Source organism: Xenopus tropicalis, chromosome 2 (genome assembly GCF_000004195.4).
Source record: "Xenopus tropicalis strain Nigerian chromosome 2, UCB_Xtro_10.0, whole genome shotgun sequence".
NCBI classification, from domain to species: domain Eukaryota; kingdom Metazoa; phylum Chordata; class Amphibia; order Anura; family Pipidae; genus Xenopus; species Xenopus tropicalis.
The window spans coordinates 79,221,462-79,248,615 of NC_030678.2; the positions used below are offsets into that span (position 1 = coordinate 79,221,462).

The window sequence follows — 27,154 nt, forward strand, 5'->3', positions numbered from 1 at the left end:
GTGGATGGTTCATTGCACAATAACACATCTTAATAGGTTTAATTCTCTTCTTGGATCTGTATCCACAGGAACAAGCACAAATGTTGAATGCAGAAAGAGGAATTATTTCGGTTAACAGTGTCCTGCGGGATAAAAAAAAAAGGCCACTGGCAAAAATGCCCAGCAGCATGTGTCTTGCTGCACGGTGGAGAGCATTAAACTGCATTCTTACATTAAAAAAATGCCTTCTGGTTACAGTTCAAGTACCTCTGTTTTCATTTTAGAATCTCTTGGCAAAGTTTATAGTAAAGTAATAGGCCAATAACTTATTAAGTTACTAATTGTTCCTTTGTAGGCTAAGGTTAGTCTGTGTATGTTTTGAGGAAAGGGCGTTTTCTTGACATTTTTTAAATGTAAAATATTTGTCCTCCTAGCAACTGTTGACGGGCAAAAAATTTTGGGAACCTGATGATTCAAACAAGGATGGACCAAAAGGCATTTTTCTTGGGGACCAGTGGCGAGAGAGCACATGGGGGGCTTCAGGTGAGTAAACATTTCCATTTTATTTATGCAGTATTTCTAATAATATATTTCCTTCTGAAGGCCCTAAGATGCTATTGCCAAGAACTTTATAAACATTACCCCTATATCATGAATGTGTGGTATGTTGTATAATAGCCTTCCCCAAGTGGGGAAAAGATAGATAGCAGAGATGTAATTGATCCTCCAATATAAGTAAAGTCCAGCTGTCTAGTTTTCACCACTTTGGATTGTTTTTTTGTTTTTGTCACAGATCATTCAGTTTCCCAACCAATTATGGTGCAGCGGAGGCCTGGCCAAGGCTTTCATGTCAGCAGTGAGGTGAACTCTGTTCTAAGCCCTCGATCTGAGAGTGGTGGCTTGGGTGTCAGCATGGTAGAATATGTGCTTAGCTCCTCGCCTGGAGACTCATGCCTGCGGAAAGGAGCCTTTGTAAGTGCTATATATTGTGTGTATGTTAATATCTTTGCAGTGTTAACATATAGAAATGGTTGTAATGTTTGTTGCCATGATTAATCTTACAAGGTACCTGCAGTTAAGCTTAATGGAAATGCTTCCTGCTTGAAATACAGATACTTTTAGAATTAGTTATAGGCACACAGCCACCATAATTAAAAATTTGGGGGGGCAATTCCCAGAAATTAACTGTTTGTCACTGTAAATAAATTAACACAAAACTCCACAGATGTGCATTGGCATGCACTCATTATGTACATGCATTTGCCCATATATAGCCACCGACACCAGTGGTCTTTTCTTGGAGTGGGGGGCAGAGCACTTACTGGCCTGTTCCTGGGAAAGATAAAATGGTTGAAAGTTAAATCTTAGGGTATTATAATAACAGTCATGGATGTAGTCAGGGAGTAAAAAAACAACTAAAAAAATACAACTCCCCTTTTAAAGGCTACTGTATCATTTTTATGAAAAAAAAGTGGTTATTAGGTAAGAAAGTAAAAATTTTTAATTTGCTTTATTTTTAGGGTCCACGAGACACAGAGGGAGATGAAAATGAGAAGGTGGACAAAAAAAACAAAGGTGTCTATGAGGGGGACAAATTAGGAGATCTAAAAGAGGAAGTAGACAGCATGGATAAATCCAATGGCTTACCAGTCCAAAATGGGATTGATGGAGATGTAAAGGATTTCAGGTAAAGAATAAATATATTGGACTTATTATTCCTTGGCTCTTCTAAATCCCCCTCTAACTTTTTACCATCACTACCTTCCAGCCGTACACCAGGAAACTGTCAAGCCTCATCAAATGAAGTAGACCTCCTTGGGCCCAGCCAGAATGGCTCAGAAGTGCTTGCCCAATTGACTAATAACAATAGTGCCAAACCAGTAGAGGATTTTGGTGGCATTGAGTCTCAGAGTGTTCAGATAGATCCCATGGAGCATGTTGGCATGGAACCACTGCAGTTTGACTACCAGGGCAACCAAGTACAAGTAGATTCAGGAGCTGCCACTGTGGGCCTATTTGACTACAATTCACAGCAACAGGTAATCCTATTGTTGCCATATTATGAAATACTAAAGATTTTTAGTCTTTGTACCAAAAAATTGATCAAACCCTTCCTTCCACAGCTATTCCAAAGACCAAATGCTCTGGCAGTTCAGCAGCTGACAGCTGCACAACAACAACAGTATGCACTCGCAGCAGCGCATCAGCCACACATAGGTAAAATACTAGATCTAAAATACTACATCTTTTATCTGAGAAGTTTCTTTTAAATGTAGTACCTGTATTTGATAATGATGCATGCACAGACAGCTCTCTGTGACACTGACATATACAAATATAGGTACAATAGAGTTGTTGTTGCCAAGTTTAGTTTTCCTTTTGTAAATGTAAAATTTGTCAAGGAATATAGAGCCCATAAAGACCATCTTGATTAATCTTGCCAATAGCATGACCTAATGATCGTTAAGATATTCCAAATTACCTTAAAATAACTACTAGACAAAAAAACTGTGTCACACAGAAAATCAAAGCATGGTAACAAGGCATTGTGCTTTGTGTTACCCTTGTACTGAAGTCTGTTTTCACTGACAGGTATGTTTTCAGCAGGTTTAGCTCCAGCTGCCTTTGTTCCAAATCCCTACATAATAAGTGCAGCGCCACCTGGAACAGACCCCTATGCAGCAGGGCTGGCAGCGGCGGCAACACTTGGTAAGTAATCTACTTTGTTGATAAGTTTTTGTGCCTTATATATAAATAGCATATCTGACAAAAAAAAGGCTTCTCATGCATCTAGGTAGTAATGGTAAGACAGCAACCATATGGTTTGACATCTTATATATACAACTTTGCAACTGATTGTTCTAAAATCTTATACATTGGTAACAGTTAGAACTATCAACACTGTGGGTCTGATTTATGAACATGAGTCATAAATCGTACAGGTACTATTGCCTGTATCACCCAGTTAGTTTTTAACAGTCAAAACCCGTTACCTGTTGAAAAATGAAAGCTAAATTGGATGCTATTAGCGTCTGAACTTTATTTAGTAGAAAACCCCTTTGTGTTAATTTTAAATCTGGCAACGCTACTCCTTTGATTAATACATTTAACAAAGGTATTTATTATTGCTTGCATATTTCATCTAAGGGACTACATCATGTAAAGTGGCCATACGTGGGCTGATGGTTAGTATATCTGACATATGTCTATGGGCTATGTGAATACACTTTCAGATCTGCCGATCCTTATGTATGGCCAAACATTGTTCTGAAAATAATACATTTGCCTGACCCATATTATATAGAGTGAAAATAATTATTTTGTCTATTGATAATGGCCCAAAGCTAATGTAGTTTGCATGCTGTGATGATTTAGTATATTGGTTTTAAAAGCAGAAGTTATTCATCTCGCTTGGCATTTATTCATAGGTCCAGCTGTTGTCCCTCACCAGTACTATGGAGTGACGCCTTGGGGGGTGTATCCAGCCAACCTCTTTCAGCAGCAAGCAGCAGCTGCTGCTGCAGCAAGCAACTCTGCTTCACAGCAGAATAATCAACAGAGTCAACAGGGCCAACAGCAGGTAAGCCCACTGAGTTATAGTATTGGCTCTGGTTGTTTTATTGGGAATAAAATTGTCTACAACCCATCCTATTATATTTATATATGGTGCATACATAAAAAAATATTACTGCTCTGCCTTTACTACTACTGCTGACAAACTGTTCAGTGGGAGCAGGACTGAATGCCACAAAGCCATAACTGCTCAGGTATCAAATTTTAGAATGTATAAGTTATTTATAACAAGTGAAAATTTCTTTGCTGTAAGTGCAGTGGCACACTTGGGTCAGAGTGCTGGAAATTGCCCCTATATTGACTTACACGGTAATTGCCTGGACCCTGCCATAGAACTTTGCGAGTCAGGCAATCAGGGCTCGGCAACATGTAGGTAAGATTTTTCAAGCAATAGTTGCTTGACCCTCAACTGCTCTGGCAGGCTCCAAGTAATTACCATACAGTTTAGTAAAGGGAAAATTCCCAGCAGTTTTTTCTTCAATATCACAAAAAGCAGGCTGGCACAAACTGGACCTAGATTTAAAAAAAAATAAATACATCTCTTCGCCTTAATCAGCCTAAGGGGCATGTTGTCAGCCTATGATTTAGTGCCTCTTTTTTGGCACAAAACACCTAAGGCTGTTTTTTGTATATAAACCACTTTTTTGTCTGCACCAGGTCCAGTTTGTTCCAGCCTGCTATTTAAGTTATAGTTTCTGCAACTTTCCTCAAGCTAAAAGTCTGGGGCATGTGCACCAGGACCCTACATACATATTGGGCAATCCATCACCAACAGCATAATAGGTTTCCTTAATATATGAGATATTTCTCCAAAATGTACATGGCAAGTCTCCCTGTGGATTGGGGAATACAGTTGGTCTGAGGGATGCTGAGTGTGATTTTTCTTGACTTGGTGGGTAAATGTTGAATATCCTGTTGCTCTGTAAGGTGACAATCTATTCATTCATCTCATATTCATATTGCGGTTACTCATTCAACCTACCACTTTGTTGCATCCTAGCAACCAGATAACTGCTGAAGTTCCAAACTGGAGAGTTGCTGAACAAAAAAAGCAATAAAAAGACTGACTGCAGATATTCTCAGTATATAAAAATCTCAAATGAGTGTGTATTTAAGGGAGTGCAGTTAAATATGCCACACAGCACATAACCCTCTGCTGTATAGGAAACTGAGTAATCTATTAAATAGATGTTAACCTCTTAAGGCAGTGCTGTCCAACTTCTGTAGTACCGAGGGCCGGAATTTTTCTGACCTACGTGGTGGAGGGCCGATAATGGAAGCCAGTTTTGACCACTACCCTTTTTGAAACCGCACCCACTTGAAACCACACCCATGTTATCACATGACCATACCCATATTAATGGTTGTAGTACAGCAAAAACCTGCCATACTCTGCCTGCCCTACCCTGCCTGTGTGCCATACTCTGCCTGCCTACCCTGCCTGTGTGTGCCATACTCTGCCTGCCCTACCCTGCCTGCGTGCCATACTTTCACTGTGTGTGCCATTCTTGGCTGGTTTGTGCCATACTTTGCCTGTGTGTGCCATACTCTGCCTGCCCTACTCTGCCTGTGTGTGCCATACTCTGCCTTCCCTACCCTGCCTGTGTGTGCCATACTCTGCTTGCCCTATGCTGCCTGTGTGTATGGCACACACAGGCAGCCTACAGTGACACAATGCTGGCACTGCTCATACAGTCTGCACAATAACTATATATTAAACTTTTTAATTGCAGTACCACCTCAGTATATGTTCTTTTTGTAGTATGCAGGGATTATTTGTGGGTTTCTACTGCTCCTGAGGTGTGAACAGGGGAACAATGGGGGTGATTACAGCCTGAGCCTGAGGTGTGAACACTGCAGGGGGTGAACAATGCAGAGATTAAAAGGTGTGAACAACACAGGGGATTACATATTTAAACAATACAGCCTGATTACAGCCTGAATCTGAGGTGAAAACCATGCAGGGGGGCAGTTAATCACAGTACTGATACCATTTAAAGCTTACACAAGAGTAAGCCATCAAAGCAGCCAGACAGGTGGGGGGCCACACAGAGGGGGGTCACATGCGGCCCGCGGGCCGCCAGTTGGACAGCACTGTCTTAAGGTATTTTTTATTCATTGGTGGTTTGCAAGCCCTTCTTTTTACTTAGGGTCGCAAAGACTGTTGCCACCCTAATTTGTCTTACTGATCTTTTGAATTTTATGTCTTTTTTTCCTTTTCTAAACCTATGAAATTTTTATTGTTTTTACAACATCACAAAACAAAAATACAAAACAGTGTTTAATATATTGACATTGGAATGTTGTCGATTCAGGTTTAGGCCAATACAGACAAGGGTACTATTACTAGGCATTGTAGTTGTCACAGTGTAGGTGACTGGGTTTAGTTCTGTCGGGTCAGTCACCAGTCACCAGTGTTGTTGTTTATAGTAGCCAATCAGATGCTTTGCTTTTATTTTCTAACTGTTGAAATCTAATTGCTGATTGGTCGCCCTGGGCAACATCACTGGTAATGCTTCACTCCGCTTTTTACACAGCATGATAAATATACCCCTTAGTTTAAGGGGGTATGCTATGCGTCCAGATTGTCTTGGTTATACCAATTTTCCCAGATCTTGTCAAACTTGTCATATGCACCCCTTGTTTTGTAGGTTAGTTTGATAAGGGGAAGAGCTCCATCCACCAGCCTTCTCCAAAATGTTAGGGAGGGGAGGGTGTCTCCCATCCAGTGCATAATTACTGGGTTTTTTTGGCGTAGAACATGAGTGTACGCAGCCTAACTCTAGCCGCGTTGGTGGATAGTATTTCGTCTATGACTCCTAACAAGCAAGTTATTAGGTATACTATATGCGGTGTACCCAGTTCACTTGCTAGTGTTTCCATTATTTTGGACCAGAATTCATGTATGGGGGGACAGGACCAAATCATGTGAAAGAAGTTGGCATCGGGGGATTTACATCTTGGGCAGAGGTCATCCTGTCTCCTCCCAAATCTCATCAGTTTGAGGGGTGTTATGTAGGTTTGGTGCAGAAATTTGTACTGTATGAGCCTATCCTTTATTGGGATTAGGAAGTTATAGGCATTTTCTGTGGCTTCCTCCCATTGTTCTTGTGCTAGTTCTGGGATGTCTTGCGTCCAAAGACGGTAGGCTCGATCAAAGGGTGGCTTAATTGTTGTCATAATCTCTTTATATAGCCTGGATAGTAGTTTGGCTGGAGATGGAGAGGTTACTGTGGGGGGAAGGGTGTGGAATTGTGCGTGAAAGGCGTGCCTGATTGGCGGTACCTATAAAATTGTATCTGCTTTCCCAGGGCTCTGTCTTGTAGGTCTTGGTATGTGGGAAACTGAGGACCAAGTGTTAGGTCGCCAAGTTTCTTAAAACCCAGTCGTGGCCAATAGGTGTAGTCTGTAGAAGCGAGTTGGCCCAGAGTCCAGAGTGGGAGTTGGGGTGAGAGAAGTGGCCAAGGATGGTGCAGAGTTTTCAAGACTGTGGTCCATGCTTTATGTGGGGTCAGTAGCGTATGTGGTAGGTTGGTCATATCTATGTGGTGTCTAAAGGATAGGTGCTTAGGCCTTCTATTGAGTGGAGGATGGATGCTTGGAGTTGTGTATTGGGATTATACGGGTTGGGAGCCAGGCACCAATGTATGTAGTAGATTTGAGAGGCTAGGTAGTAGAAGTAGAAGTGTGGCAAGGCTAAGCCTCCATTTTCAACAGTTGCTGTTAGCCTCTCCCAGGAAATACGGGGGGTCTATTATTAACTTGCAGTATATCCGATAATGCCATTTGTTGCCTCTGCTCTGTATCACAGGTGCTACGTGCAGGGGGCAACCAGAGACCATTAACACCCAACCAAAATCAGCAGGGGCAACAAACTGACCAGCTGGTGGCAGCAGCTGCAGTGAATTCTGCACTTGCCTTTGGACAAGGACTAGCTGCAGGAATGCCAGGTGGGTACACTGTACAAAATCCATATGATATGAATGATGGAGACTTCAGTTATACTATACATGCTAATCCATTGAGGCTACCAGATTGATTTATCACTAATCGTACATACTGCAAGCTGATTTATCACTAATCGTACATACTGCAAGCTTTCATTTCATTTAGTAACAAAAACACTTCTTGCATACATTATTATTGTTATTAACATTTATTTATAAAGCACCAACATATTCCGCAGCACTGTACATGCCACATATTCTTGGAAAGAAAATATAATTAGCATTTTATGGCCAATATAATCATGCTCTATTTTTGTCATTATTTTAGGATACCCTGTGCTTGCACCTGCTGCTTACTATGATCAGACAGGTGCCCTGGTTGTGAATACTGGAGCCAGGAATGGTTTGGGTGGGCCTGTTCGTCTAGTGGCACCAGCACCTGTTATCATCAGCCCTTCAGCAGCACAAGCAGGTACAGCTTTGTAGAAATTTTAAATTAACAATATATTAAGAAAGAAAATGTACCAAGATCATTTTGCTGATTATGATTTCAATTAGGACATTTAGGTTTATTTTTTGTTTTCTAGCTGTTGCAGCAGCTGCTGCCTCTGCAAATGGTCCAGGTGGTACCGCTAATGGACCCTTTCGGCAGTTAAACTCTCAGCAGCCACAGGGCCAGCCACAGCCTCAGGGCAACCAGAATCTAGCATCCAGCTCATTCTATGGCAACAGCTCTCTGAACAGTAACTCACAGAGCAGCTCATTGTTCTCACAGAGCTCTGGTCAGCCTGGGAACAGTTCTTTGGGATTTGGCAGCAGCGGTTCTTTAGGAGCCACACTGAGTTCAGCTCTTGGTGGATTTGGGACTGCAGGTAAGATTATACATAATGTACACTAAAATAATAAGTCATAGAAACAAAAAATTGCTGAAAAAAGTTGTGAAAGGGGCAAGTCAGACTTTGTGACAAAATGTTTTTACATATTTTAAAATTATAAGGACAGCACTGCTGAATAAATACTTATGTCATAATAATAGCTTACATTACGCTGGCTTAAACCTGTGAAGGGTGATGGTGCGTGCTGTAATGGTAAAACATGTAAATAGAAACAATAAACATGACCCACGAGGCAAGACCTTATAGTAAAAGGAATGCAAATGAATTGTGTTCTTTGGCAACGGGTTACTGGCTGCATGGGTAAGCCTGAGACATGACATATACACATCAAAATGTGACATTAACAAACAAGATCCAAAAATGTGTTGGGCCTTAAAAAAAAAAAAAAAAAAATAATTCATAGCTAGCAACCTGGAAGTGTTTGCACATGAAATGCAAAACAAATGTCAGTATATGATAGTCGCTACCAGTAGCTCATGGGAACCACACTCAAATCCCCATAAGCAGTATCTGACCAGAATGCTCCCAAAGCTAGATATTTGTTTAAAATATCCTGTAATGCTGAAAAAGGTACTAGTGCTCAGGACTATGATATACTACCATGTCATTTTACCCTGTGTTCAGACTTCAGATCATATGTGCTGCAGGGATCTTGCCTCATTCACTACTCCCACAATGGCTGCTCAAAAACTGCTAAATATGCAGCTTCACAGCACCCTCCACTGGTGGGTGCCTAATATATTGGGCAACTATGTTCAATTATATTGCACAAATTTGAGGTGTTATGAAAACCTTTTATAGCCCTTTATAATCAGGTCCTCTGGAAGGTCTGCAGAATCAGGAAATACTGAAACTGGCAAATTATAGATTTTTCTTAATATAATAGGAAAAAGAATGTTTAGCACAAGCCCTATTCATTAAAGGAGAAGGAAAGTCATTTTGGCATTTTAGTGCCAATAGATTCGCCACATTAGTGCCACCTAGAACATTATTTATTTTGCAGAAAGCATTACCATACCTGAGTAAAGTGCCCTAGAAGCTTTCTCGGTTTGTTTAAGATTGAGGCTGCAATTTTAGCTTGGTCTTCATAGCTTTCTGCTTGCAGTCGTCTAGCCCTTATATCGCAGATTACACATTCCTAAGGGGGGGGGGGGGGGAGTGAGTTTTATGAATTCTTATAGGAGGGGGGAGCAGGGGAGGGGAGAGAGGAGAGAATTGCACAAACTCTGGCCCCAGGAATGAAGGATTTTTTTGAGAGAGGAAGTCAGATACCCTAACAACATGTTTACACAAAAGGAGACAAGAAATCCTTTTTAGGGCTCTGGCACACGGGGAGAGGCAACTTCGGCGATTTGCCGAAATCGCGCCGCCGCGTGTGCCATCCCACCGTTGACTTACATTTTCGCCGGTGGGATGGCAGGTGATGGCAACTCGGGGAGATTAGTCGCCCGCGAACAGGGAGTTATGTCGCGGGCGACTAATCTCCCCGTGTGCCAGAGCCCTTATAGCAGCTTTTCTGTGAGTGCTTATGGATGTATTTACATAAACCTTACTGATAAAGCTTATTTAGTTTTTACCTTTCCTTCTCCTTTAAAGCTTTTGTTGAAAATGTGTTTATACTGTCTCTTTAAAGGGGCACTAAACTTTTAAAATAAGGGAGGATATAATACTAAAAGATGAGGCTGACAGTATATCTCTTTAATTGTTTTAGGGGCCTCCTTTATTGGACTTTGGGTTAACAAACTTTGTGGCTGTAGGGAGTCAGTCTGCTTAAGCTAAAATTGTTGTATATTATCTATATAATATATATATATATAATATAATATATATATATATATACCGTAATGCCACCGTGTTTACAGTTATTTTTTGTCGTTCACATCAGTACATGAGTTCCCTGTCATTTGCACAACAGATTAGGGTCAAGAAGACTTTACTTTAAGAATGCAGTTCTGTTTTGGACATCAGTTCTTAGGAAGGATTTTAGTAAAAGATGGTATAGTTTTTACAAAGAATGCCAAAACACAATCCACATAGCAACTCACCTTTTCAATAGGTCCCACCAACCCTGGTACTATGGGGCATTCTGTTTGTGAGTCACTTGTTTGAAAGTTGAAAGACTTGCATGAGATACATACAAGTATAATATCATTTCTTTGTCCAAAATACCCTTAAATATTGCTCTTAATGGTTGCAACTCTTTCCCCATATAAGAATGTCATGCACCTTGCCTTCCTTGTTTGAAGGTGTTATGGCTCTACTGTAGGAAGGTAATCAGTAAATACATTACAGTACTCTGTTCTATCAATTCCAGCCTTGGCCAGTTTAACAAAACAGCCTGAATCTCTGACAAAGAAGGAAAGTATATTTGGCTCTAGTGCCCCCATCTCGAATTTATCCCTTCTGCTGTTGCCCCATGATTGTTCGTATGTTTTGATCTTTGTGTAGCACATACAAGGGATGTAGCCTAAAATTTTTGTACTACATGCTTGTGTCCATCTGGGGACCTCGGACACAAAACATGTGGGGTCCCAAGATTTTTGTTGGTGGTCTTTTCTTAAAGTCTGAGTGCTTACTTCTTGGGTCTTGTTTTCTTTTATATTGTTTCTATTTACAAGAGATATATTACCTGTTGTCACTGCACTATCTGCAGTACCAGCTTAAAATACTGGAATAGGGGTTTTAAGCTTGCTGATAGTTTCCATTTAGTTTGAAAATATTTAGCTGGGAGATCTATAATGTGACTTTTATTTAGAAAACATTTTTAGAAAAAAAATCTATGCCTTATGAGTCTGTGACAGGTAAATGGCATAGAATAGTAAATAGATGTATTTCCTTACCCCTCCTCTCTGAAACAATGATGTGATTTGACCTGTATTTTCCCTTAATAGTTGCGAATTCCAACACTGGCAGTGGATCTCGTCGTGACTCTCTGACTGGCAGCAGTGATATTTACAAAAGAACTTCTAGCAGTCTGACACCCATAGGTCACAGCTTCTACAATGGACTGGGCTTTTCATCTTCTCCAGGTCCTGTGGGAATGCCACTTCCCAGTCAGGGTCCCAATCACTCCCAAACACCACCTCCATCCCTGTCTTCTCATGGGTCCTCCACCAGCCTCAATCTTGGTAAATAAAAAAAAATAAAAAAAACTTCTGAAGTAATGCCATTATATAATCCAGACTATATACAAACTGCTTCACATTCTCCTTAAGAATAGCAAACTACTCTGAATGGAGACCGCAAACATCACGTTGAGCATAAAATAAACATACTTCAAAATAAGCTGTTGTAAATGTGAAACAGTGGTGTAAGATCTCTGCATGACCTTTTGTGAAAGCCTGGAATTGTATAGAAGGTGGCAGTACTATGTAGTGCAGCTATGACTGTAAATTCCAGGATGGTCAGTGATAATGTAAAGTGCCTTCACATAATAATTGATTTTAGTGGGATGAGACTTGAAACAAAATATGTCAACTGCTAAATGTTCATGTGTTGTTTATATAAAGTTAAGCAAAAGTTTTCAGTACAGTGAGTTCATTCATATAGCTTACGATATAAATTTGGCTCTGAGATACAGGGAGATGGGGTTTTTTTTTTTGTTTGTTTTTGTTTTTTTAAAGTTTATATTAAGATCAATCCCAGGTAACAACTTAGTCTTTTTCATGCTTCAGTATTAATTCCAGAAAACTTTGTTACATGACTGCTTTTGGTGCTAGAAGTTTCTGTATTTTATACTGCTAACAAACAAAATTTTCACTATAGGAGGTTTAACAAATGGCAGTGGGCGATATATTTCTGCTGCACCAGGGGCAGAGGCAAAGTACAGAAGTGCCAGCAGTGCATCTAGCTTGTTTAGCCCAAGCAGCACTCTCTTCCCATCCTCCCGCTTGCGCTATGGAATGTCAGATGTCATGCCCTCTGGACGAAGCAGACTACTTGAAGATTTCAGGAACAACCGCTACCCAAATTTACAGTTGCGAGAAATTGCTGGCCACATTATGGAGTTTTCCCAAGACCAGCATGGATCAAGGTAATTAACCTGTCTCCTGACATCCTCTTGTGCCCTTGAGTGTCTTCATATACAGTGGATGTTTTATATGCTTTGCAAATTTTGTATAACATAGAAAAGCCCCACCACTAACCAGTGGTCCAAGGCTAGATATAATTTTTATCTATCTATAATTTATATATGGTCCTAGATCTGAAACAAAACTGTGTGTGTATATAAATTAATATGTTATGGGTTATTATTTATTGGTCTCCTGCAGGTTTATACAGTTAAAGCTGGAGCGAGCTACACCTGCAGAGAGACAACTGGTGTTCAACGAGATCCTTCAAGCAGCTTATCAACTTATGGTGGATGTATTTGGGAATTACGTCATACAGAAATTTTTTGAGGTTGGCAAATTCCCCCATCTTTCAGTAGTCAGCTGTTAAGGCTTAGTTAAATGCTACAACACTTTGGAGTAGGGATGCACCTAATCCAGGATTTGGTTCAGTATTAGGCCAAGATTCGGCCTTTTTCGGCAGGATTTGTCCTGAATCCAAAAAAATCACCTGACTTTTTGTCACATAAACACGGAAGTTGAAATTTTTTTTAACGCGCAGCAACATTTAACCCTTCTGGAACCTAATTAGCATATGCTAATTCGGATTCGGTTCTGTATTCGGCCGAATCCTTCATGAAGAATTCAGGGGTTCAGCAGAATCCAAAAAAAAGTGAATTCAGTGCATCCCTACTTTGGACATTAATATCTTAAGTGCTTGAATATTTTAACATGGAAATCAGTTTTTTGTCGTTCCTCACATTCTTTTTAGGGACTTACACACTTCGGATTAAAACCTCTCTGATAGTCAGCAGCAAGGGGGCCTTGCTGCTCTCAGAAGGGGCCTACATTTATAAATGTAGAATGCAAGTCCAGCATTCAAGAGACTATAGTAAGCAGGGGTCCCTGGGCATTTATTCTGCTTAGCAGGTAGTGGTTAAAAAACTATTTTCTAAGGAGTGGCTTACAGCTGACAGACTTTTAAACTGAGCCTAAGTGAATGCAGAGAGTTGTAACTAGTTCTGCAGTGGAGTACATATATGGTCTAGCAATACAGTCTCTGGGTTCTTATTAATCAGGTGTTTCTTATTTTAATGCAGTTTGGCAGCCTAGAACAGAAGCTTGCTCTTGCTGAACGGATTCGTGGGCATGTACTTTCACTGGCGCTACAAATGTATGGATGTCGGGTGATACAGAAGGCACTGGAGTTTATTCCCCCTGATCAGCAAGTTATTGTAAGTGGACTTTTTCATTCTCCTGTTGTACACTACAACATAAGTGCATTAAAAATAAACCATGCATATTGTTAAATAGTACATGGTGGTATTCCTTTACCCCCACCCCCAAAACCCTAACTTTTAAACTGTGGGCATTTTTGATTTCACATTATTTGCAAATGAGAGAGTTTTGTTATAAATTAGTTGGTTGGTTTGTATTCTATGGGTAACAGCCTTGTATCAACAACTGTTTGACTTTGCATTCTCATCCAAGTCTTGCGTTTTTTCTGGCAGAATGAAATGGTCAGAGAGTTGGATGGTCACGTCTTGAAGTGTGTAAAGGACCAGAATGGGAATCATGTGGTTCAAAAATGCATAGAGTGTGTACAGCCGCAGTCCCTTCAATTCATTATTGATGCCTTCAAGAGCCAGGTACAGTCTAGGGTGAGAAGAATGGGTATAAAAGATCAGAAGAAGAGGCAAATGTAGGAGCAAAGTAAAAAGAAGTTTGAGAAATTAAAAAGTAGTAAATGTATTTGATCTATTATCTGGAATGTTTGGGCCTGGGGTTTTCTAGATAGTGTTTTTTCATAATATGCATCCCAAACCTTAATGCTACTAAAAAAAAAATGCAAACATTAAACATGTCATTCAGGATTATTCATAACCTGTATCAATTCTTGTTAGATTTGTTATCATGAAGTGAAAGGGAGAAAATAAATAATTTTTAAAAAGTATATTAAAATGCACTCCACGGAAGATGACCTTCCAATTATTGTGAGCTTTTTAGCTAATGGGTTTCCAGATAAGCAATCCTATATTTGTAGTACTAAGGTGTGGGCGCTTATTTGGTCACTGCTTTCTGCACAGGTATTTGCACTCTCTACGCATCCGTATGGCTGTCGAGTGATCCAGCGAATTTTGGAGCACTGCCTTCCGGAGCAGACACTGCCCATTTTAGAAGAGTTACACCAGCACACGGAACAGCTTGTTCAGGTACCAGAGTAGTTTTAAAAAAAAAAAAATGTAATGGTCAGTGCAAATATAAACCACTGTACAGATTTTGAGAATTCTTTGAAATCAATTTGCAGAGAACTTTTAATTTGACAAATATTGATAATTTGAATGCGCTTTTTTTCATGACACTCTTGTGACAAAGTTTAAAGGACATGTCAACCCCAAAACTTCTAAGCAACTTAACTGCAATATACATTCATTACATATTTGTTTTTTTTAGTTATTTGCACATATAGCTGCTATTAAAAGCAGCATCTGTCTGTCCTTTCTATTCTCTGCCCTAGTGGCTCTGACTCTTGAAACAATGTAACACAGGGCAACAGATTTTACAGACCTGAATTGCTGAAGGAGCCTGGCACTTGCAACATTGTTTAAATAGTAACCACTAGGAGTGTAGCAAATTCTGCTTTCTATAGCAATTACATTTACAAATAACTTTTAAAGCACTAATAATTTTTAATACATTGATATTGGAAAGTTACTTGATGTTTTCCTTTATTAGGCAAAAAATTATTTTTTGGGTTGATGTCCTTTAAGTGGGATGTAAAGGCAAAAAACATATTGCATTTACTGTTTCTCCACTTAAAGGAACAGTAACACCAAAAATGAAAGTGTATAAAAGTAACTAAAATATAATGTGCTGCTGCCCTGCACTGGTAAAAGTTGTGTGTTTACTTCAGAAAGTCTACTATAATTTATATAAATAAGCTGCTATGTAGCCATGGAGGCAGCCATTCAAAGGAGAAAAGGCACAGGTACATAGCAGATAACAGATAAAACACTATTGTATTCTGCAGAACTTACCTGTTATCTGCTATGTAACCTGTGCCTTTTCTCCTTTTTTCCAGCTTAAATTGCTGCCCCCATGGCTACACAGCAGCTTATTATAATAGTGTTACTGTAGCAAACACACCAGTTTTACCAGTGCAGGGCAACAGTGCATTATATATTTATTACTTTAAAGCTCTTTCATTTTTTAGTGTTACTGTTCCTTTAATAAGAAGTGTATTTGTAATACACCGTAGTTAGAAAATCTGCAATATTTCTTTAAAATAAGCGAGCTTCTGCAGCTCATTTTTATTTGTCTTCTCTCCCTCTGGAAGCTACCTGCAGAAATCCTTGGATGGCTGGCTAGACAGAGAAATAAGATACAATCTGTGCTGCTCTGCATAGAAAAGGGTGGGGAATCAGAGTTGGGTCATTTTTATATGTTTATCATTGAGGCTAACCACAGTGAGAAACAACCGTACTCCGCCTCCTTGCCCATTGTAATGCAGAGCTGCGCTGATAGTTTCTTACTACTCTGGCTGGCTGACGAAGGATTTCTGCAAGCAGCTTCCAGGGAGTAAAGGACACAAACGGTGAATTGAGCCGCAGCAGAGCACTAATTTTAAAGAAATGGTTTGGAATGGTCTAACTAAAGTTTATCGCAAATATGCTTTTTTAGGTGGAGTAGTAGTTAATGCAATATTTTGTCTTGCCTTTACATCCCTTTTAATGGTTTGTCTGCAAAAGAGATGTTATACCCGTGGCTTTCAGAGACATGCTGTGAGTTGTAGCTTAAAAGCTAAGTGGTCCAAGTATATACTCCCATTTTCACTTTAGTTTTCTTCTGGATTTAACCTCCTATCATGGGTCTGAAAATGAGTACAATCATTACAATTACTACTTCTCTTTACTAAATTATTTAATAAGATAATTCCAAATATCTGTTTGACCTCTCAGGATCAGTATGGTAACTACGTTATCCAGCATGTTTTGGAGCATGGTCGACCGGAGGACAAAAGTAAAATTGTTGCAGAGATTCGTGGAAATGTTCTAGTCCTGAGTCAGCACAAATTTGCCAGGTACCTAAATGAGGTGTAATTTAAAACAAAGATTTTTGTGTTGTTTTTTTTTTAATTGTGTGTATGCAATGTTCCTTCTTTCCATACATTGGAATGTGGTGGCCCAGCCTTGAATAGATGCTGAAGAGGCGTAATGGAGAAATTACATGGTTCTTTTGCAGCATCATTGGTTGCCATTGATGTCGGTGCCAAAAGACCATCAGACACTTGGGTGGGAACACATTGGTATTATCTCCACCAGTGGAGAAAATGTTACTTGAGACATTAGCGTAGTCACTTTTTGGGCAGGGGCCCAATAATTTTTTTTGGAGTTGAGCTAAGGGACCATATACCAGTGGCCATATCACATCTACCTGCATTTCAAACATCATACTCATTGTGCTATTAGGCGTAAACTTTAATTAAAAGGTGACATAGACTGAAAAAAATATATATACACCAAACAGAGGAAATCTGAGGAAAGTCTCATTGCAGCCAAAAACATTGGGTCACTAATTTGGAATTTATTTTTATACACCCAATAGTGTCCTGCACATTTTATAAAAACTAAAATAACTTTAAATAGCAATAAGCAGGTAGTAACTTCGTCCTTAACTATTAAACTATTGCTACCTTTACTATTTGTATAAGGTAACACATTTTACTTGAGGTCTTTCAGTCAAATACCAGTTTTCTGTTGAAGCATTAAGTGGTCCGTACCTAAATCACTAATAGTTCAGGAGATGAGTGAGAAAAAAGCTAAACCGATAACTCTAATCTCCTTCACTCTCCTGGTGTGAACAAATATTAGGTTGTAGGAATAAAATTACTTATTACTGAGTGAAAGTAGACAGGCCATATGTATCAGAAAATATACAAGCAGAAAAGTGGTTCTAACATTTCGGTAAGCACATTCTCTGATGCTGCCACATATATTGTTTTGGTGTTACTGTCCCTTTAAGAAAATCTCCAAATAATTTAACGTGTTCCTTTTGAGTTGCTATTCTAACTGGTAGAACTTTAAGTTTAGCAACAGAAGACAGAAGGTTAATCATTCCTGTCCTTACAGCTTATGGTAATACTTATACCTGACTCATTTGTATTAATCATATTTGTGATTTTAGTGGTTGTACACAAAAAATGCAGAGAGAATACACAATGCTGCTGTGTATATTGTAAATTTACTGTAATTATTTTTATACCTAATTTTTTTTCCCTTCCTTTTCAGTAATGTAGTTGAAAAATGTGTGACACATGCGTCTCGTACGGAAAGAGCCATGCTTATAGACGAGGTGTGCACAATGAATGATGGGCCTCATAGTGCCTTATACACCATGATGAAGGACCAGTACGCTAACTACGTTGTACAGAAAATGATCGATGTAGCAGAACCAGCTCAGCGCAAGATTGTTATGCACAAGGTGAGCCTTATATAAAGTGGTGGAAATGTCTCTGTATCATCAAGAAATGTACAGTGCATCCTTATTTGTGTTGTATGTTGTGAGTTTGAGGACAAAGCTGTTACACAATGAAGGTTTAAAGTATGCCGCCAGTGCAGATTTGAAGGGAGGCTGGAACTGTACAAGTGTGAATAATTTTATTTCCTTCAATATTAAATTAAAATATTTCTTTTCTTTAGATCCGACCACATATTGCCACTCTCCGTAAATACACGTATGGCAAGCACATCCTGGCCAAGTTGGAGAAGTACTACATGAAAAACGGCATGGATCTGGGTCCAATGTGTGGACCCTCAAATGGAATCATTTAGAGATCTCCATCAAATGTATCTCCCAATCTCTGCACAACATCAGGAGGGAGAAGCATCACGCATTAGCAATTCTAATTTTCAACCAACTTTGTAAATGTCTTTAATTTTATTACACCCAACATTTTTTTTAAAAAAAAAATCAGCTTAACCCCCACTGTAATTCTGTATAGAATAACTTGTACATACCTTGTACATGTCCTGCCCTTTACTGAATGCACAAGTATGCTTTCAGAGCCTATGTGAATAAATTTGCTTGCTACCAACTCCAAAAAGTTAACAAAACTTTTTTTATGCCAAAAAACATTATTCCCCTCCTTTTGTTTATTTTTAACGTTCTTTCTTCAACCAGAGTTCTCCATATCTGTCTGTCCTTTAGATATACATCTTTTTGCTTCTTTTCCCAGCAAGTTCTGTTATATTGTGCAGAATCTTGGCTGTACTGAGACAGGCATTCGCCTGCCCTTTTTATGAATATTTTTTGATTTTGAGAGACTTACTTTAGCATGTCCACTTAAAATTCTAATCCCCGTACCCATTTTTCGCTTTGTATAAATATGTAGTGTATACTTGATATAGATATTTGCATATATATATAAAACTTTGTAGTAATTTTTTTCTTTTAGTTTTTTTGATGTTTAAAATACAGATGTATCCTGCAGTTAGTGGACATAAACCCTTTTGACTGTAAAATTGTACATTTGTAAAACCTCAGTAATGTAAATGTGAGTTTGAAAATCGACATAACCCCCCTTCCTTTTTTGGTAAGAGAAAAGGCAAAAAAAAAAAAAAAGTGAAAAAAAAGTTAGGCCAAACTGTGCATTTTCAGAATTCTTCTACAGATATTAGTTGTGATGTTGTAAATTGTAAATTGTAATTTCAGCTGGACAAAACAAAACTGCGTTATTTTTGGTCCCCTTTTTTTAGTTTCCATTTAAATCTTGTTTTATTTCTCTTTAAAAAAAAAAATTTGGATAAATTATGAATTTACTCCACAGAAATCTTTTAAATCTGCCGTTTGCAAATTATCTTCTGATTATCTGTGACATGAAACAGCCCCCTTATACAGTTGGACATACTGTTAGTTATTCCTTATTGTACAGACTATAACGTTTTCGTTTTGCATTTTGTCTCACTTGTAAGTTGCTGTAACATATTGTCCACTTAATTCTTTCTTGTTTGAATATACAAATGTAATAGTTAAACGGTGTATATTTACAACAGACATAAGATCCTCCTCTTTTGTGTATATTACAAATGAAATTTTTCCAAGCACACTTGTCTAACCGTATGTGTATAATTAAGATTCCCCTTTTCTGTTGCCTGAAGGAGTAGATGGTAGGCAATAGCAAAGGGGTGTTATTGGCCCTGTGGATGCTTCTGATTTAGCAATTATTTTTTGTACTTTGTGTAGAATGTCTATAAACGATGTGTGATCTTTATTTTGAAAATTACAGATCTTTGGAATCTCTCTGGCTCTTTTAATTTGGTCTTCCACTGAAAAATAACCTATGTGCACAGAAATACACAGGGGGGTCATTTATAAAATTTGCACAGTGCGTATTTTTTTTCACAAATGGTTGTTTTCCCCTAAACACTTAAATTATGTACTGCTTTGCCTGACTTTTTTTTGAGAATCACAAAATTCACAAATCAGATTGCGGTTTGCAGGACCATGCCCTCTGTGTGTGTGTTGAGTGTAAATATAGCGCAAATTTTTTCTTTGCAAATATTTTTTCCACCACCAAAGTTGTGGTGTAACTCACGCAAAGTGTGTGCATAAAATTTCACAATTTTGCAAACATGCCATATTTAAAAAGCTTTTAAGGACATTTGCACTGCGAATAAGAATTCACAATTTGCACAATAAATGCACCAACCTTGTCCAGCTTTATAAATATAAAAACAGGCAGGGCAAATATGTTCACTGTGTGAATAATTCTAAGCTGCACAAATGTAATGTGACCCCCACAGGACTGTACATTAAGTATACATTAGTATACATTAAGTAGTTATGCGTAATCATCATGAACACAACTCTTCCTTCACTTGAAGTGTAGTTTTTTTTATTTTACCATTCTAGCACCATTGTGCCAGAATTTCAAATTTTCTAAAAGAGTTTTGGATTTGGTGCATTCTAATTGAAAGGCTGCAGTAGAAATGCAGTTGTACATAATGGAGAAATATTGGTACTTCTAGCTGCAAATATGTATAATGGCTGTTCTAAATGGTCCAACCTGATTTAAGATGATCCCTAGCCACTAGCACATGAAGCAGGTTTAAAGGAGAAGCAAAGGTAAAAACTTAAGTTAGCTTTAGCATAAAGGTCTATATAAATTTAGCCATAAGCACTCACAGAAAAGCTGCACCGAGTCCTATGTCAAAAGAAACACAGAATTTCTTGTCTTCTTTTGTGTACACATGTACTTCAATATCAGACTTCCTCTCTCAGAAAAATCCTTCATTCAGGGGCCAGAGTCTGCTCAGCTCTCTCGCCTCTCCCTTCTTCTGCTTCCCTCTCCCATAAGAATTTATATCCCCTCCCATCAGAATGTGTAATCTGAGCTATCAGCAGCTAGAGGTGCAGCACAGAAGCTACTAAGACCTAGCTAAAATGGCAGCTGCTATCTTAAGCATACAGAGAGAAGTTCTAGGACTGTAGTAGAGCCCCTCGTGAGTGCTCCTGGGCATCGCTTATAGCAGCTCACACGGGTTGAGCCCACAGCGTGCTCCCCGCAGCTCGCTCAGCCATTGTGCGCTCCCGGGCCTTGCCCTGGTTGAGCCCGTTTAGCCCGCGATCTGGCGCGCAGTTATGTCATCATAGGCACCCTTTCATCAGGTATCAAGCCGTCTTCCCGTGCTTTCTTTGTATGCGCCTACATGTTTACTAGGCTCTTAGTGTACACTACAGCTTCCCGGGCTCAGAGGAATCATACACCACAAGCACTGCTGCATAATAAGGTGCCTTGTAAAAGTGCATTTTTCTTCTGAGCTGCATCGCACTCCATTATCTGCGCATCCTACCTGCAGACAGCAGCTTCCAGCAGAGGTACAGTCAGAACGGTTTCACTACCACTCTCCACACAATACATCTGTTTTATGTTTCCATAGTTATACAAGGTACATTATCTAATATGTCTACTCCTGATGATGAGTTATCATCCCTAATTGAGAAAACAGATCTACCTGATAGATCACGCCAAATGAAAGCAAAAATTAAAAAGCAGGTAAAAAATACTGCTTAAACCCAGAGACCACTCTCCCTTTTATTGCCATACTGAGTCCGGCCAAAATGAGAGCATATCTGAACCTACAAAAATGACCACAACAGCCATCTTCAGGTATGAATGACTCGCCAACACCTAGTGCGACACAGAAATCCCTTAGTGGCATCTGACCTTTCACAATGTATATCTTGAATTCATTCCACAGTACAATCATCTGTACAACAGACACTGTCTTCCCACTCACTACCAGAAAGTAGTAAGAAGAAGCGCAAATGCTCACTGTCACCGGTTACAAGATGCAAACACTCTCTTCCTCCTACTCATCTACAAGTTTCTGACTCTCAGTTGTGCCAGTCAATAAGTGACATAGATTCAGATGAGGAATTGTCTTCTGAAGGTCAGTCTAGCGAATCAGATGACCCATCCAAACAACCAGAAGAAGTTACCCAAACATTCACCTTGTAGCAAAAAAGGATGGAGGCTTTCGCCCAGTACTCAACTTGAACCCACTAAACAAGTTCGTAAGATACGAATGCTTCAAAATGGAGTCTCTTCCGTCAATCATAAGAAGCCTATCACCAAACGTATTCATGTCAAAAATCAACATCAAGGATGCATATCTCCACATTCCTATCAACACACCTTTCACCAGAGATTCCTCCAGTTCGCTCTAGGACAATCACACTTCCAATTTCAAGCCCTACCATTTGGATTGACGTCAGCCCCGAGGGTATTTACCAAAGTTCTAGGAGCCTTGTTGGCAGTACTCAGACTTCAAGGCATTCACGTTACAGCCTATCTAGACGACCTCATAGTAACAGCACAATCAGAGAAGGAAGCCAATTCCCACACCCGAGAGTGCCTACGCACATGGTAACTACGGCAACATGGTTGGCTAATCAATGACAAAAAGAGCCTTCTCAGCCCGACACAGGCGTTAGAATTCCTAGGCATGCAAATCAACACAGTGGACAGAAAAGTGTTCCTTCCACTTCCCAATGCAGATGGCTCAAAACATAAGGTTACAATCCCAGACATCAGCCCATGGCATTCTCAGACTGCTGGGCCTCATGGCTGCCAGCATAGAAGCAGTACAATTCTCAAAATTTAATCTCCGACCACTCCAAAGGGAGTTCCCAAACTATGGGACAAAAATCATCAAGACCTGTCCCAAAAGATCAATCTATCCAGCAAGGTAAAACAAAGCCTATTTTGATGGATACACCTTACCAATCTCAAACAAGGCAAAGGCTGAGACCGTCCAGTTCAAGAAATAGTCACAATGGATGCCAGCAGAGTAGGATGGGGAGCAACTTGGCCCCCGAAGGTTTGCCAGGGCACATGGTCACGTCAGGAACTCAAACTCCACATCAATACATTAGAGCTGAAGGCAGAATTCTGTGCTCTCCTTCATTGGCAGACTTACATGAAGTGCAAATCCAAACCGACAACAGCACCACTGTAGCTTACTTGAATCGGCAAGGGGGAACAAGAAGTGCATCTGTACTGACATGGGCAGAAACACACCAAGTACTCCTATCGGCAGTGTTCATCCCAGGCATTCAGAACTGGGAAGCGGACTATCTGAGTCGCACCACGCTGGACCCAGGAGAATGGAAACTCAAACCAGAGATCTTCCAACAGATTGTAAACAAATGGGTCCTATCATGTCTAGACATCATGGCATTGCGATTCAACGCTCAGACCCCAATATTTCTGTCAAAAGTCCACGACCCTGAGGCGGAAGGAGTGGACGCGCTCACAACTCCATGGCACTGTCAACTAGCTTACACGTACACCATACCACTGATCCCTCGACTGTTACACAAGATCAGGAGAAAAAAGATTCCCACCATGAGCGTGGTTTGCAGAATTAATTCAGATGTCGGTGGAGCAGCCATGGACGCTTCCCCCGATCTGCAGATCTCCAGCAAAGGCGGAGAACATATACAAGCTGAATTTAACGGCTTGGATGTTGAAACCATATTATGGAAAGAGGAAGGATTCTCAAACCAAGTAATCCATACCTTAATTGCGGCAAAGAAACAGTCTACACATCCAGTGGGTGGAGTCAGGCACGCAATATACCTTGAGGTTGAACGTGGGACATCCAGCACTCCGGACTCATGAAAACTGCTAAAATCCAAAGTTTATTCCTTCATGTTTAAAACAAATAAACGCCTGACGCGTTTCGTGCCCTTTAGGGCACTTAATCATAGGCAAACACTAATAGATACAAATGACTTTAAATAGAGCAAACAATATGACGTAGAAGGAGGTAAGGCTGGATAAACCACGCCCTCTCCTGGTATTTAAAAAGACAGACATGAGAAATAAATCACAAGCAAAAATTCCTTTTTAGCAGAGTTCATCTAAGGTGACACCCACTCTAGGGTTAATAATTAGTTATATGTATGGATATATAAATATAATACAGATTCAATGAATTAAAAATTAATGGATAAAATTACATGAATGAATAATAAATAGTAAACACATAAGTATACGTATGAATAAATAGGTCAATAGAATAGATAAATACCTAAAGAAAAAGCCTCATTTCATGAATGCATACATATATTGAATGGATATTCGTACTAAATTTGAAGCCACAGAAAGCTTCTGCGAAACCTCCCTCTTTGATGAAGGTGAGTTCAAGTTAAACATAGCAACTGACATCAAAGATAGAATTTAGACCGACAGGGTAGCGAGTATTGAGGATGAAGATCCACTTCATTTCTAAACGTAACAATTTTGAAAGCCTGTCTGAATCTCTTTCATCCACTAGTACTCTATCAATCACTTGTATTTGTAACATAGAAATGTTCGAATCGCAACAATGTTTAAAATGCCTTGCCACAGGACTTCTATCATTACTAGTAATAATATGTCTAATGTGTTCCCGCATCCTGTTCTTTAAAGGGCGGGTAGTACAACCCACATATTGAATGTGACAATTAGCACATGTCAAAAGATAAACAACAAACTGCGTGTTGCAATTTGCATAAAAAGACATATCAAATGTTCTTCCAGTCAAGTTCAGAGCATTAGTGTTTAATTCTTCTACAAAACTAGTGAATTCTTGATCACGTACGTCACATTATTTTTTATAAAACATATGTCGACGACCTCCTGTTCATTTGGCAGGGATCGGAGAATGAATTCACTAGTTTTGTAGAAGAATTAAACACTAATGCTCTGAACTTGAGGTTCACTAGCGAATTTCATCTTTGGACTTACATTTATCTATTGTAAACTCTAAGATTGAAACTTCAGTTTATAGGAAAGCGTGTGCAGGCAATTCCCTATTGAGGGCAGATTCCTGCCACCCGGGTCACTTATTCAAAGGTATTCCATTGAGGCAGTTCATTCGTTTACGTAGGAACTGCAGCACAGATAAGGCTTTTGTCGAACAGTCCCTACTGTTACGGGACAGATTTCTTGAGCGAGGTTACACTCTTCGATCTCTATTGGTGGCATTTACGAAAGCATTATACCTTAGGAGATCAGATCTTTTTAGTAACACAAGGAAAATGGGAGTTACCAATCGTGAAAATAGAGGTTCACTTGAAGTTACTAATAATAACAACAATAATAAAAATAACAGTAACTATGATAACGATCAGAGAAAAAGGCCCATTTTTAATAGAAATGAGAGGAATATTGGGGGAACAACACCGATTTTTGTCACGAGTTTTAGCAATCAATTCTATCAGATTAAACATATAGTAAATAGCCTTATCCCGGTACTTTACAACGACCCTGATCTAGCCATATTGTTAGGAGATGGATGCAGGGTTGTAGCACGAAGGGCTCCAACTCTAGGTAATGCTCTTTCCCCTACCCTTTGGCGCTCACAACCTACTAAAAGAAAAAAAAACTTGGTTAGAAACAAAAGGAACATACATTTGTGGTGCAAGGAAATGTATGACTTGTACTTACATTAAGCAATCCACCAGTTTCTGTAGTTCAGTGACTGGAAGAACATTTGATATGTCTTTTTATGCAAATTGCAACACGCAGTTTGTTGTTTATCTTTTGACATGTGCTAATTGTCACATTCAATATGTGGGTTGTACTACCCGCCCTTTAAAGAACAGGATGCGGGAACACATTAGACATATTATTACTAGTAATGATAGAAGTCCTGTGGCAAGGCATTTTAAACATTGTTGCGATTCGAACATTTCTATGTTACAAATACAAGTGATTGATAGAGTACTAGTGGATGAAAGAGATTCAGACAGGCTTTCAAAATTGTTACGTTTAGAAATGAAGTGGATCTTCATCCTCAATACTCGCTACCCTGTCGGTCTAAATTCTATCTTTGATGTCAGTTGCTATGTTTAACTTGAACTCACCTTCATCAAAGAGGGAGGTTTCGCAGAAGCTTTCTGTGGCTTCAAATTTAGTACGAATATCCATTCAATATATGTATGCATTCAAGAAATGAGGCTTTTTCTTTAGGTATTTATCTATTCTATTGACCTATTTATTCATACGTATACTTATGTGTTTACTATTTATTATTCATTCATGTAATTTTATCCATTAATTTTTAATTCATTGAATCTGTATTATATTTATATATCCATACATATAACTAATTATTAACCCTAGAGTGGGTGTCACCTTAGATGAACCCTGCTAAAAAGGAATTTTTGCTTGTGATTTATTTCTCATGTCTGTCTTTTTAAATACCAGGAGAGGGCGTGGTTTATCCAGCCTTACCTCCTTCTACGTCATATTGTTTGCTCTATTTAAAGTCATTTGTATCTATTAGTGTTTGCCTATGATTAAGTGCCCTAAAGGGCACGAAACGCGTCAGGCGTTTATTTGTTTTAAACATGAAGGAATAAACTTTGGATTTTAGCAGTTTTCATGAGTCCGGAGTGCTGGATGTCCCACGTTCAACCTTGGAGAATTTTCCCTTTCAGCTGTGGGTTCGGGGCCTTGAGCACCCGGACCACCATTGGCTTTTGGTGAGCTACTTGGATTTCTTTGTCCGTATATTATTGAATGATCTTTTTTGAACCTTGCGTCGGGCTCGGGGTTTGAACACCCGGGCCTAGCCCGATACTGGGTACATATATATATAACCTTTACTGCTTTGATGTATATTAGGGACCAAATTTTGGCTCAATCATTGACTATATTCCAATTATTTTTTGAGTCAGTTAAGATAACTATTTTACTGAATTTATTTCATGAAATCCATTTGAGGTTTGTTTATTTCACATTCCTCTCCCTCTTTCTTTTTGTATAACGCAATATACCTTGGCAATCGTGTGTATCCACTCACATTCTGGATTTCTTACAAGACGGGGTCGACAAACAAGTAAATACTTCAGCACTGAAGGTTCAGACTTCTGCCCTTTCAGCTCTGTTCCATAAACAGTGGGCAGGTCTACCTGAAGTTAAATTGTTTTTCCAGGTATTCCAAAAGATCCGACCACCATTGAGAGATCCGGTTCCCCCTTAGGACCTCAATTTAGTACTCAGGGCCCTCTTGGAAAACAGCCTTCCTCCTCACAATCTGCTCAGCTGGGAGAGTTTCAGATCTGGCAGCTTTGTCACACCTACAAGCTTGGACAATATTCCATCAGGATAAAGTGTTCCTCCGCACGATTCCATCTCACCTTCCCAAGGTCACAT

General features: G+C 39.3%; 1 protein-coding gene across 3 annotated transcripts in view; it reads left to right on the top strand.

Annotated features, from left to right (window-relative positions):
• The window catches only part of pum1 (pumilio RNA binding family member 1), a 41,817-nt gene extending 22,074 nt beyond the window's left edge, over positions 1-19,743 (top strand). The window contains exons 4-22 of one of the 3 annotated variants that reach the window (XM_002939357.5): positions 414-522; positions 773-951; positions 1,500-1,666; positions 1,748-2,018; positions 2,103-2,196; positions 2,572-2,688; positions 3,408-3,559; positions 7,364-7,502; positions 7,828-7,971; positions 8,087-8,371; positions 11,287-11,523; positions 12,161-12,428; positions 12,667-12,796; positions 13,545-13,679; positions 13,956-14,093; positions 14,532-14,657; positions 16,404-16,525; positions 17,733-17,925; positions 18,144-19,743. In XM_002939357.5, coding sequence (XP_002939403.2) covers positions 414-522; positions 773-951; positions 1,500-1,666; positions 1,748-2,018; positions 2,103-2,196; positions 2,572-2,688; positions 3,408-3,559; positions 7,364-7,502; positions 7,828-7,971; positions 8,087-8,371; positions 11,287-11,523; positions 12,161-12,428; positions 12,667-12,796; positions 13,545-13,679; positions 13,956-14,093; positions 14,532-14,657; positions 16,404-16,525; positions 17,733-17,925; positions 18,144-18,275 — 3,138 coding nt within the window. In that variant the 3' untranslated portion in view covers positions 18,276-19,743. The remainder of the gene's footprint in view (positions 1-413; positions 523-772; positions 952-1,499; positions 1,667-1,747; positions 2,019-2,102; positions 2,197-2,571; positions 2,689-3,407; positions 3,560-7,363; positions 7,503-7,827; positions 7,972-8,086; positions 8,372-11,286; positions 11,524-12,160; positions 12,429-12,666; positions 12,797-13,544; positions 13,680-13,955; positions 14,094-14,531; positions 14,658-16,403; positions 16,526-17,732; positions 17,926-18,143) is intronic. The other 2 variants (XM_018091506.2, XM_004911559.4) reach the window with 2 other exon arrangements.
• The last annotated feature ends 7,411 nt before the right edge of the window (positions 19,744-27,154 follow it).